Raw genomic sequence first — 13780 nt, forward strand, 5'->3', positions numbered from 1 at the left:
GCCCTCTGACCTGAGTGTCACAGCCAGAGGACGCTGATGACGGAGCCGCACCGGAACGAGGAGCGGTAAATATCGTGCAGCGCTGTATACTCACCTACTGCTGGCGCGGTCCCTGCGCGTCCCTGCTTCTTCCAGCGCTGCATCTTCTTCCTGTATTGAGCAGTCACAGTTACCGCTCATTACCGAAATGAATATGCGGCTCCACGTCTATGGGAGGTGGAGCCGCATATTCATTACTGTAATGAGCGGGACCATGTGACCGCTCAGTACAGGAAGAATATGCAGCGCTGGAAAAAGCAGGGACGAGCAGGAACCGCGCCAGCAGTAGGTGAGTATAACTAGATAGCCCCCGCCCCCCCTCCCCTGCCGACCCCCCGGGTATGACTCGAGTATAAGCCGAGAGGGGGACTTTCAGCCCCAAAAAATGGGCTGAAAATCTCGGCTTATACTCGAGTATATACGGTAAGTGTTTATGTCTGGTGGGTCAAGAAGGCAGACTTGCCCACTGATATACTATCTAACATACTGTGTAAGTCTGTAATAGTGACTGTACATTGAGTGGGTTATTGATGTGTGCTTATATGCTAATAGTGCTACTTAATCCCATCACCATTGTTTACCTTATCTGGGTGTTGGACTGAAAGACTCTGGGTAATTCTAAAAATAGCTTACATGCCTTGGGTATAAATTAACTCAGAGATCACATCCTGAGAGTCTAAAGTAAGACAGAGCTACCAGCCAGAGATTCTGAAAACCACCCAACAGACAAGAGAAAGGACTGCAGCCAATTCATCATGGCACCCTCACGAGGGACACTGATCTAGGATTCTATAGGATTCAACCTAGGGGTTTTCGGCTCCGGTTGGAAGGACACAGATCCGATCCAGTGACCATCTCTGCACCATGGATATGTTTGGAGAAAGCCAGGGTTGGGACCCGCTGGTCGCCTGGTTCCATGGAGATGGTCAGATAAGCCAGTTTTTGCGTCTCCACATTTTGAGACCTATAATTTTTCCATATTTTGGTCCAGAGTCATGTGAGGTATTTGTTTTTTGCGGGACGAGTTGACGTTTTTATTGGTAACATTTTCGGACACGTGACAGTTTTTGATCGCTTTTTATTCTGATTTTTGTTAGGCAGAATGACCAAAAACCAGCTATTCATGAATTTCATTTGGGGGAGGCGTTTATACCGTTCCATGTTTGGTAAAATTGATAAAGCAGTTTTATTTTTCGGGTCAGTGCGATTACAGCGATATCTCATTTATATCTTTTTTTATGTTTTGGCGCTTTTATACGATAAAAGCTATTTTATAGAAAAAATAATTATTTTTGCATCGCTTTATTCTGAGGACTATAACTTTTTTATTTTTTTTGCTTATGATGCTGTATGGTGGCTCGTTTTTTGCGGGACAAGATGACGTTTTCAGCGGTACCATGGTTATTTATATCCGTCTTTTTGATCGCGTGTTATTCCACTTTTTGTTCGGCGGTATGATAATTAAGCGTTGTTTTTTGCCTCTTTTTTTTCTTCACTGAAGGGGTTAACTAGTGTGACAGTGTTATAGGTTGGGTCGTTACGGACACGGCGATACTAAATATGTGTACTTTTATTGTTTTTTTTATTATTTAGATAAAGAAATGTATTTATGGGAATAATTTTTTTTTTTTCCCCTTTATTTAGGATTTTTTTTTTTTTTTTTTTTTACACATGTGGATTTTTTTTTTTTTTTTTACTTTGTCCCAGGGGGGGGGGGGGAACATCACAGATCGCTGATCTGACAGTTTGCACAGCACTCTGTCAGATCAGCGATCTGACTAACAGCACTGCAGGCTTACCAGCGCCTGCTGTGGACCCGGAAGTAGTCCCCTGCAGGACCTGGATGCAGCCCCGTGGCCATTTTGGATCCGGGGCCTGCAGGGATAGGAGGTAAGAGACGCTCGGAGCAACGCAATCACATCGTGTTGCTCCGAGGGTCTCAGGGAAGCCCGCAGGGAGCCCCCTCCCTGCGCGATGTTTCCCTATACCGCCGGAACACTGCGATCATGTTTGATCGCAGTGTTCTGGGGGTTAATGTGCCGGGGGCGGTCCGTGACCGCTCCTGGCACATAGTGCCAGATGTCAGCTGCGATAGTCAGATGACACCCGGACGCAATCAGCCGAGCTCCCCCCGTGAGCGCGGCCGACCGCATATGACGTACTATCCCGTCGGTGGGAATTAAGGCCCACCCCACCTCGACGGGATAGTACATCATATGGGATTAAGGGGTTAAAAAAAAAAAAAAAAAGATTAAAGCAACAACAAGACGGATTTCATCAAGGTATCACTGTAATCAGTATAACGGCGCTGACCTGACACTGTAGGTTACTGTGCACAATCCTGCTGACAGGTTCCCTTTAATGTCCAAAACCACCTTTGGGGGTAAAGGGGTTAAAATTATTTCCACTTCTCGGTCACAATGGACAACCCCTTTAGGTTTTTTTTTCATTAACTAGGACAGCCCTTAAAACGTCCATTCAGGATATAATTTATTACAAGACAACCTTTTACAACTCTGCAGCCAGGAACAGATGGCAAAAGATCAGCACAAGGAATACATGCCTGTAAGAGTCCAGTTCGTACGGGGAAACTTCTCTGACTGTGTTAATTTCCACATTATTTGTAACACCTGCAAAAAAGGATTAAAAAAAAAAGAAAATGTAACTTTTACTGAAGGTATTTTTGCGTTATTTACAAAATCCTCAAACGAAAAAAAAATCCAGGCATCACCATAGCTCTTTACAACAGAGGCACTCTACCAACATTTCTGCTTCTTTAACCCCTTTCTGATATTAGACGTACTATCCCGTTGAGGTGGGGTGGGCCTGTATGTGTATGACCACCGACGGGATAGTACTTCATGCCCTTTAATGCGACACCGCGAATTAAGTCGTGGTGATCACATTAACCCCTTTCTGCCAGCTGACGGAATAGTACGTCAGCTGGCAGATCCCCTGCTTTGAGGTGGGCTCCGGCGGTGAACCCATCTCAAAGCCGCGACATGTCAGCTGTTTTGTACAGCTGACATGTGCGCGCAATGAGCGCAAGCGGAATCGCGATCCGCCCGCGCCCATTAACTAGTTAAATGCCGCCGTCAAGCGCTGACAGCGGCATTTAACTAGCGCGCGCGGCCGGAAGTGTTCGCACCGCTGACCCCGTCACATGATCGGGGGGTCAGCGGTGCATTGCCATAACAACCAGAGGTCTCCTTGAGACCTCTATGGATGTTGATGGCCGATTGCTTTGAGCGCCACCCTGTGGTCGGCGCTCAAAGTACACCACCATTTCTACTACATAGAGGTGATCTGTACTTCACCTCTATGTAGCAGAGGCGATCGTGTAGTGCATGCTTCTAGCCTCCTATGGAGGCTATTGAAGCATGCCAAAATTAAAAAAAAAAGTGTTTAAAAATATAAAAAAAGAAAAAAATATATAAAAGTTCAAATCACCCCCCTTTCGCCCCAATCAAAATAAAACAATAAAAAAAAAAAAAATCAAACCTACACATATTTGGTATTGCCGTGTTCAGAATCGCCCGATCTATCAATAAAAACAAAGGATTAACCTGATTGCTAAATGGCGTAGCGAGAAAAAAATCAAAACGCCAAAATTACGTTTTTTGGGTCGCCGCGACATTGTATTAAAATGTAATAACGGGCGATCAAAAAAACGTATCTGCACCAAAATGGTATCAATAAAAACGCCAGCTTGGCACGCAAAAAATAAGCCCTCACCCGACCCCAGATCACGAAAATTGGAGACGCTACGGGTATCGGAAAATCGCGCAATTTTTTTTTTTTTTTTAGCAAAGTTTGGAATTTTTTTTCACCACTTAGACAAAAAATTACCTAGACATGTTAGGTGTCTATGAACTTGTAATGACCTGGAGAATCATAATGGCAGGTCAGTTTTAGCATTTAGTGAACCTAGCAAAAAAGGCAAACAAAAAACAAGTGTGAGATTGCACTTTTTTTGCAATTTCATCACACTTGGAATTTTTTTCCCGTTTTTTGTTACACGGCATGGTAAACCCAATGGTATCGTTCAAAAGTACAACTTGTCCCGCAAAAAATAAGCCCTCACATGGCCATATTGACGGAAAAATAAAAAAAGTTATGGCTCTGGAAAGGAGGGGAGCAAAAACCGAAAAAGAAAAAAGCTCCGGGAGCAACGCCAGGCATCGGCCAAAACCCCCCGGATTGGCACTTTCGACGATCACATCGATCGCGCCAATCGCAGGGCACAGCGGCGGTATTACCGAGCTGTGCCCTGCCTGTAACTTCATGCCTGTAACTTCCTTCCCTGCCTGTAACTTCAGCAACCCTACCCCACAGCCTGCAGCTACTGATTGGCGCGATCAATGTGATCGTCGATCGCGCCAATCGCAGGGCACAGCGGCGGTGTTACCGCGCTGTGCCCTGCCTGTAACTTCAGCAACCCTACCCCACAGCCTGCAGCTACAGATTGGCGCGATCAATGTGATCGTCGATGGTGCCAATCACAGGGCACAGCAGCGGTGTGACCTCGCTGTGCCCTGATGGTGACCTGCCGGAGACCTGCCTATGATCGGAGCTGTGAGCTCCGTTCATAGGCTGTTGTCCAGCAACCTCGGCGTCACCAGGCCCTCCTCTGATTGGTGGGATCGATGTGATCATTCGATCCCACCAATGACAGGCCACAGCAGCGGAATGACCGCTCTGTGACCTGTCTCACTGCTCTGCAGGAATCCTCACACTTCTTGAGGATTCCTGCAGAAGAGTCACGCTGACAGATTCCCTCCTGTGCTGAGACTTGTAGTGTCACAGTAGCCTGTGACACCACAATTCTTGCTAAAGAAAAAAGAATGAAGACAGAAGAAAGAAGAAAGAAGAGAGACTACAAACGTAAGTGTTCATCCCCGATTCCGGCCCGATCTTTCTTCACCCCCCCATCCCTTTCCCCCTCCACCCCCACTTTGCGCCGCATCCGTCCGTGCCCAAAATTAGCAGCCGCTGAGCGTTAATTGGTGACGCAGTTCAACAATCACTCGCTCACTTTCCTTTTCCACATCCCCGTTCGCGCACCCAGCCGCCGGGTCTAAACCCGTGCCTTTCGTTTCTTATTTTTTTCCCCACATCCCCGTGGGCGCACCCAGCCGCTGCGTCTAAACCCGTGCCTTTCGTTTCCACATCCCCGTGCGCGCACCCAGCCGCTGCGTCTAAACCCGTGCCTTTCATTTTTTTTTCTACATCCCGTCCGCGCACCCAGCCGCTGCGTCTAAACCCTTGCCTTTGGTTCCTTTTTTTTTTTCCACATCCCCATGCACGCACCCAGCCGCTGCATCTAATCCCGTGCCTTTCGTTTCTTTTTTTATTTCCTCCACATCCCCATGCGCACACCCAGCCGCTGCCGAACTTTGATAAGTGACGCGGTTCACTTATCAGAGCTAGGGCCTGCTGTTTTAGACTTTTACTTTCACAGGTATTTTTTTCTCCCTATTTGCTTTTTTTTCCTTTAGCTTTTTCTTTTCAGAATAGTTTGCACCAAACACTATCCCCCCCCACACATACAGTTACCAATAAAGTACACCCAAGCACCATACTAAAAAAAAAATATATAATGTCCCGCTCGTCCCAGCAGCGCTATTCAGCGGAGGAGGCATATTCTTTCCTTGCCTCGGACACTGATAGCGAGCGAGAGGATCCCACATTCCTTTACTCTTCAGATTCTTCATCCTCTTCCTCCTCCTTGGGTCCTGCGGAACCGCCATGCAGACGCCCCAGGACAGAAGATGAGGCAGCGCCCACCATTCCTGAACCAGTATGCCCCTCTTCGGACCCCATATAGACCTCGCCCCCTGAAAATTACAAGCCACTGATTCCTGATTTTGTGGCAGAATCACGAATCAAGTTTGACACCACCGGCCTCACAGAAATAGACTTTTTTAAAGTCTTTTTCTCTGAGGATTTTGTTATCCTCATGCTGGAGCAAACTAATTTGTATGCTCGGCAATTTTTGGAGCAAAACCCTGGTTCATCATTTTCTAACTGGTCTCCTGTAGACCCAGTTGAAATGATGCAGTTTTGAGGCCTGGTCCTTCATATGGGGATCCTGAAGAAGCCATAAATTCTGCAATATTGGAGTGTTGATATTTTATATAACACTCCAGTGTTCCGAATGGTCATGGTCCGGACGCGTTTTGAGGCCATCCATAAGCTCCTGCATTACAACGATAATGCACAGTGTCCCGCACGAGATGACCCCAATTTTGACCATCTGTTCAAAGTTCGGCCAGTCATCGAACACTTCAGCAAAAAGTTTGCTGAAGTGTACGTGCCCCAAAGGTACGTCTGCGTGGATGAGTCCTTGGTTCATTTTAAGGGCAGCTCAGATTCCATCATTACCTGCCCAACAAGAGGGCCAGGTAAGGAATCAAACTCTACAAGCTGTGTGACAGTACCTCAGGGTACACCTACAGCTTTAGAGTGTACGAAGGGAAGGACAGCAGGATTGAACCGCCTGAGTGTCCTTCTATCCTGGGAGTGAGTGGGAAAATTGTGTGGGATTTGGTGCACCCACTGCTGGATAAAGGTTATCACCTCTACACCGATAACTATTCCAGCATCCCACTCTACAAATCCCTCTCTGCGCGAGGTACCGCAGTCTGCGGTACTGTCCGCAAAAATCAGAGAGGCCTCCCGAAGACGCTACTTGGGCAGATGCTCAGAAAAGGTGAGAGCAAAGCCCAATGTAGCGACCACCTGCTGGTGGTCAAGGACAAGAGGGATGTCCTTCTCTTGACCACCGTACACGGTGATGGCAGTGCCCTCAGCACTGTACGAGGTACCTCTACACAGGTCAGCAAACCGGACTGTGTACTGGGGTACAACAAAATCATGGGGGGCGTTGATCTCTCCGATCAACTCCTCCAACCGTACAGTGCTTTGAGAAAGGCCAAGGTGTGGTACAAAAAGCTGTCCGTGTACATCGTACAAATGGCAATGCACGATGTGCACGACACACTGATACGTCATACCTTCAAGTTCCAGGAGGTAGTGGTTAAGGCCCTGATGTTTGGCACGAGGGAAGGAGCGGGCCCCAGTACTTCCGGAACTGAGAGTGCTCGTATCGTAACAGGTCAGCATTTTCCGGGGGGTGATCCCGCCAACTGGAAGAAAAGGTAAGCCACAAAAAAGGTGCCGAGTGTGCTACAAAAGAGGAATACGCAAGGACACCATCTATCAATGCGACACCTGCCCCGACAAACCTGGCCTGTGTATGAAAGATTGCTTCAAATTGTACCACACCTCTATGAACTACTAATTTACTTTACAGGAACCAGTAGATTAGTTCCAAAGAGGGGGCACATCTAGGTAAGTTCCTTGGGGGTCTAGGTTCCAAAATGATGTCACTTGTGGGGTTTTTTTTTTTTTTTACTGTTTAGGCACATCAGGGGCTTTGCAAACGGAACATGACGCCCTCAGAACCAGTCCATCAAAGTCTGCATTCCAAATAGTCACTGCTTCCCTTCTGAGTCCCGACGTGCCCAAATGTTTTTTTCCCCACATATGGGGTACCAGCATACTCAGGACAAATTGGACAACAACTTTTGGGGTCCAATTTCCACTGTTACCCTTGGAAAAATAAAAAATTGGGGACTGAAAGATAATTTTTTGTGGGAAAAAAAAAAGATTTTTTTTTTTTCACGCCGGGCTTCATTAACTTTAGTGAAGCACTTGGGGGTTCAAAATTCTCACCACACACCTAGATAAGTTCATTAGGAGGTCAAGTTTGCAAAAATGGTGTTGTAAAATTGAGAAATTGCTGGTCAACTTTTAACCCTTATAACTCCATAACAAAAAAAAAATTGTTTCCAAAATTGTGATGATGTAAAGTAGACATGTGTGAAATGTTATTTATTAACTATTTTGTGTCACATAACACTCTGATTTAACCCCTTTACCCCCAAGGGTGGTTTGCACGTTAATGACCAGGCCAATTTTTACAATTCTGACCACTGTTCCTTTATGAGGTTATAACTCTGGAACGCTTCAACGGATCCCGGTGATTCTAACATTGTTTTCTCGTGACATATTGTACTTCATGATAGTGGTAAAACTTATTTGATATTACCTGCGTACATTTGTGAAGAAAATGGAAATTTGGCGAAAATTTTGAAAATTTTGCAATTTTCCAACTTTTAATTTTTATGCCCTTAAATCACAGAGATATGTTACACAAAACACTTAATAAGTAACATTTCCCACATGTCTACTTTACATCAGCACAATTTTGGAACCAAAATTTTTTTTTTGTTAGGGAGTTATAAGGTTTAAAAGTTGACCAGAAATTTCTCATTTTTACAACATTTTTTTTTTTTTTTTTTTTAGGGACCACATCACATTTGAAGTCATTTTGAGGAGTCTATATGATAGAATGGTGTCACACTTGGTTATTTTCTAAAAACTGCACCCCTCAAGGTGCTCAAAACCACATTCAAGAAGTTGGATATCGCTGGAACATCACGGATCGTGCCGTCGTAGCGACAAAAGTGCCACTGTGAGACGGTACCCTTAGAATGTTTAAAAAAAAAACAAAAAAACGAACATTTACCTTTTTTTTTCTTCACAAAAAATTTACTTCAGCTCCAATTTGTTTTATTTTACCAAGGGTAACAGGAGACATTGGACCCCAAAAGTTGTTGTACAATTTGTCATGAGTACGCTGATACCCCATATGTGGGGGTAAACCACTGTTTGGGCGCATGGCAGAGCTCGGAAGGGAAGGAGCGCCTTTTGACTTTTCAATGCAAAATTGACTGGAATTGAGATGCCATGTCACGTTTGGAGAGCCCTGATGTGCCTAAACAGTGGAAACCCCCAATTCTAAGTGAAACCCTAACCCAAACACACCCCTATCCCTAATCCCAACCACACCCCTAACCCCAACCTCAACACACCCCTAGCCCTAATCCCAACCGTAAATGTAATCCAAACCCTAGCCCCAACCCTAGCCCTAATGGGAAAATGGAAATAAATAAAAATGTTTATTTTTTTTATTTTTCCCTAACTAGGGGGTAATGATTTACTATTTATAGTGGATTATTATGATTGGCAGCCATCACACACTAAAAGACGCTTTTTATTGCAAAAAATATTTTTTGCGTAACCACATTTTGAGAGCTATAATTGTTCCATATTTTGGTCCACAGAGTCATGTGAGGTCTTGTTTTTTGCGGGACGAGTTGCCGTTTTTATTGGTAACATTTTCAGGCACGTGACATTTTTTGATCGCTTTTTATTCCGATTTTTGTGAAGCAGACTGACCAAAAACCAGCTATTCATGAATTACTTTTGGGGGGGGGGGGGGGGGGGGGGCGTTATACCGTTCCGCGTTTGGTAAAATGGATAAAGCAGTTTTATTCTTCGGGTCAGTACGATTACAGCGATACCTCATTTATATCATTTTTTTTATGTTTTGGCTCTTTCATACGATAAAAAATATTTTATAGAAAAAATAATTATTTTTGCATCGCTTTATTCTGAGGACTATAACTTTTGTATTTTTTCGCTGATGATGCTGTATGGAGGCTCGTTTTTTGTGGCACAAGATGACGTTTTCAGCGGTACCATGGTTATTTATATCCGTCCTTTTGATCGCGTGTTATTCCACTTTTTGTTTGGCGGTATGATAATAAAGCGTTGTTTTTTGCCTCTTTTTTTTTTTTACGGTATTCACTGAAGCGGTTAACTAGTGGGACAGTTTTATAGGTCGGGTCGTTACGGATGCAGCGATACTAAATATGTGTACTTTTATTGTTTGTTTGTTTTTTATTTAAAGAAATGTATTTAAGGGAACTTTATATATTTTTTTAAATTTTTTTTTACATATCTGAATATTTTTTTTTTTACACTATAACATTGCCCCCGGGGGGTGGTGGTGAGGGCATCGTGTTACACTTACATGTTACATGTCAGCGATCTGACATGCAGGGCTTCAGGCTTACCAGCGCTTGCTCTGAGCAGGCGCTGGTAAGCCACCTCCCTGCAGGACCCGGATGCAGCCCCCCGGCCATTTCGGATCCGGGGCCTGTAGGGAGGAGACGCTCGGTACAACGCGAGCACATTGCGTTGTATCGAGGGTCTCAGGGAAACCCGCAGGGAGCCCCCTCCCTGCGCGATGCTTCCCTATGCCCCCGGAACACTGCGATCATGTTTGAACTCAGTGTTTCGGGGGTTAATGTGCCGGGGCGGTCCGTGACTGCTCCTGGCACATAGTTCCGGATGTCAGCTGCGATAGTCAGCTGACACCCGGCCGCAATCAGCCGAGCTCCCCCCGTGACTTACTATCCCGTCAGTGGGCATACGGGCCCACCCCACCTCGACGGGATAGTATGTCACATGTCAGAATGTCAGAAAGGGGTTAACAGAATAAAAATTCAAAATTTGAAAATTGTGACATTTTCTAAATTTTCGCCAAATTTCTATTTTTTTTCACAAATAAACGCAAGTTGTATCGAAGAAATTTTACCACTAATATGAAGTACAATATGTCACAAGAATACAATGTCAGAATCGCCAAGATCCGTTCCAGAGTTATAACCTCATAAAGAGACAGTGGTCAGAATTGTAAAAACTGGCCCGGTCATTAACGTGCAAACCACCGTTGGGGGTAAAGGGGTTAAGGGTATGTTTCCACGGTCAGGAACAGGCAGCGCTTTGGACGCAGCACATGTCCACTACTTCCAAAGCACTGCTGGCTTTTGAGCGCAGGTGATTCCGCATGTGTTCACTGAACCGCGCGGAATCATCACGCCAAATACATTGGAAGGGAAATTTAGCTTGTGGAGACGCTCCGTCTCGAAAGACGCGCCGTATGTACACAGGAGGCATCCTTGCACACATAAGCCTATAGGTGTGAGTGAGACAACGCACATCACTGAGATATCATCCGAGTGATGTGCATTATACGCTGACCCCGGCAATGGAGGAAGTGGAGAAATTCATTTCTCCACCTCCTCCGCAGCTGTGCTCCGATCCTCTTTGTGCGAGAGGCTCGGAGCATAGACGCATGACACTCGGCTCCCACTCGCGGCAGAGCAGGAGCAGAGGGTCATTAGCATAAAGCATCCAATGCCATATGCTCATCTGACCTCGGCCTAAATGTGTGATTGGGAGAGTTAGGCTTCTTTCACACTAGCGTCGGCCCGACGTGCCGATGCGCGTTGTGAAAGTAATGGCCGACGTGGGCAGCGGAAGCAGTCTTACGATGCTTTCGCTGCCCCATTGTAATGTCCGGGGAGGAGGGGGCGGAGTTTCAGCTGCACGTGGGCGGTCGAAAATGGCGGACACGACGCGCAAAAAAAGTTACATGTAATGTTGTTTGTGCCGACGGTCGGCCAAAACACGACGCAACCGTCGCACGACGGATGCGACGTGTGGCCATACATCGCAATGCGTCGCTAATGTAAGTCTATGGGGAAAAAACACATCCTGCAGACAACTTTGCAGGATACGTTTTTTCTCCTAAACGACGCATTGCGACGTATTACAAACAACGCTAGTGTGAAAGTAGCCTTAAATGTCCAGCTACTGTTTTTTTTTTCTCTGCTGTGTGTTTTGTGGAAGGCAATTCCCCTTCTTAAGCTCTGGCGGGAGCTGAAGTGTGTTGTGTCCGAGAAGGCTGGAGATATGCTGGGGGGGACCTTTGTGTAGACTTCTTATTTTCATTTATGCCAGAAAGGCTGTTTTGTGTTACTATTTTGATTAGTGGTTTATGAAGCAATTAACCACCCAGAGTCTTTACTACCAAGTGTTCATGTGTCTACCTCGGGGAGCAGCTGAATGAGCCGACCTACCATAATATTATAATAAAATAAATAATATATACCGGTAATTAAGCAGACAACATAACTGTCAAGGTTGTACCCATCTATGACAACTGAGTTCTGCAGCACTCAGTAGATCTGCCTACAATCCAGAAATCGTTGAGGTAAGGCATCATCAATGATTCTTCCTTCAATGAGAGAGTTTTCATAACTATTATAATCTCACTAAAGCCTTAAGGGCCCATTGACAACTAAAAGGAAAGACCCAAACAAAGCTTGATTACTCATTTTATGCTGAGAACTCAGGAAATTTCATGTACATTAGAACATGATCATACCCATCTTTTAACTCCTAAACTACTATATAGCAATCTAGAACCAGTTTAATAGCCAATCTTATAGACTGCATTTAAATTACCTAACTCAGGAATCTGTACAGCCCCTTCAGGTTAGGTTGTAGCAAACCCAGTTCTTGATTAGGGCACTTGGAGAACTCTGCACATGAGCAGGCTAGGTGTTCACCTTAGACTGCTGGAAAGCAGAGCAGACCGGATGTGTCTTGGAGCTCAACAGAGACATTAGAGAGACTCCACCTGAGCTGAGCCTGCACAGGGCGGTATGCAGAGAACCGTACGCATCAGCATTTGCCCTGGATAAATGTTGTCCATGCATGTGTCGTGACTGTCACACAGCTGCGACATGTAGCTGCGGAGCCGAACAGCTGATTAACCAGCGCGATTCAGGAAGGCAGGTTCCCTCTGCAGCTTACTCGACAAGTGCTATAGCTTGCTGAATAAGCCCTGACCCGATTAAATTCGCTCATCTCTACTCACGACTCTCTCTGCTCCACTGGCTGGCCTTACTATTACTTCTTCTGCTACTCGTGTAACTGACTGTTGTTGTTCTTCCATCATATATGGGAAGGAGAGCCGGAGCCAAAGTGCTCTTTCTGCAGTCAGACCCCATTTAAAATGGGGAACCAGCTACAGCTCGTGGACGCCTCCTCCAAACCCCCAGCGTGCTCGTCATCAGGGGGCACGCCCTGCATATGCACAGCCAGGTACAACAAAGTAGGTGTAGACATGCTAGAAAACATGGGTCTCTGCTACCACTTTTTTTCCTTTTTCACTGGTGTGCGTCATCAGGGTGTAACTTCCTGATTGCGAAAACGTTATACAGGACATGCGGCCACCAGGCAACCATTAAGTAACAGTGGTGCTGCCACTTGCGCATGTCTGATGGAACAGGTTCCTTTGGACCCACCAGAGAGCTTCCAGGTCCCTGGCTGCAGAAGAATGTGCCCTGCCAGAAACCGACCGGCCCAGTTCTGGGAATAATCTCTTTCTTCTGTTTCTGTTTTAACAGGGTTCACTCCTCAAGGACAGGAAACCAACTGAAGTGGTGAAGAGGTGCCACTCTTGCATTTTGGGATAAAGGGGATAGTGGGCAATGTGGATGTATGAGCTATTGTCATATTGGCACAACAGATGGGACGAGGAGAGGGGGGGGCACTGGCACAACGGACGAGGAGAGGGGGCAATGCAGGATACGGGGGACACTGGCACAACAGACGGGGTGAGGAGAGGGGGCAATGCAGGGTACAGGGGACACTGGCACAACAGACAAGGGTGAGGAGAGGGGGCAGTGCAGGGTACGGGGGACACTGGCACAACAGACGGGGTGAGGAGAGGGGGCAATGCAGGGTACGGGGGACACTGGCACAACAGACAAGGGTGAGGAGAGGGGGCAGTGCAGGGTACGGGGGACACTGGCACAACAGACGGGTGAGGAGAGGGGGCAGTGCAGGGTACGGGGGACACTGGCACAACAGACGGGGCGAGGAGAGGGGGCAGTGCAGGGTACGGGGGACACTGGCACAACAGACGAGGAGAGGGGACAATGCAGGGTACGTGGGACACTGGCACAACAGACGG

General features: G+C 46.3%; 1 protein-coding gene across 2 annotated transcripts in view; it reads right to left on the reverse strand.

Annotated features, from left to right (window-relative positions):
- LOC143804767 (protein Mis18-alpha-like) overlaps window positions 1–13780 on the reverse strand; it is an 83381-nt gene that overhangs the window by 68119 nt on the left and 1482 nt on the right. For both annotated transcript variants that reach the window (XM_077283166.1, XM_077283164.1), the window contains exon 2: window positions 2603–2669. In XM_077283166.1, coding sequence (XP_077139281.1) covers window positions 2603–2669 — 67 coding nt within the window. The remainder of the gene's footprint in view (window positions 1–2602; window positions 2670–13780) is intronic.

Source organism: Ranitomeya variabilis, chromosome 2 (genome assembly GCF_051348905.1).
Source record: "Ranitomeya variabilis isolate aRanVar5 chromosome 2, aRanVar5.hap1, whole genome shotgun sequence".
NCBI lineage: Eukaryota > Metazoa > Chordata > Amphibia > Anura > Dendrobatidae > Ranitomeya > Ranitomeya variabilis.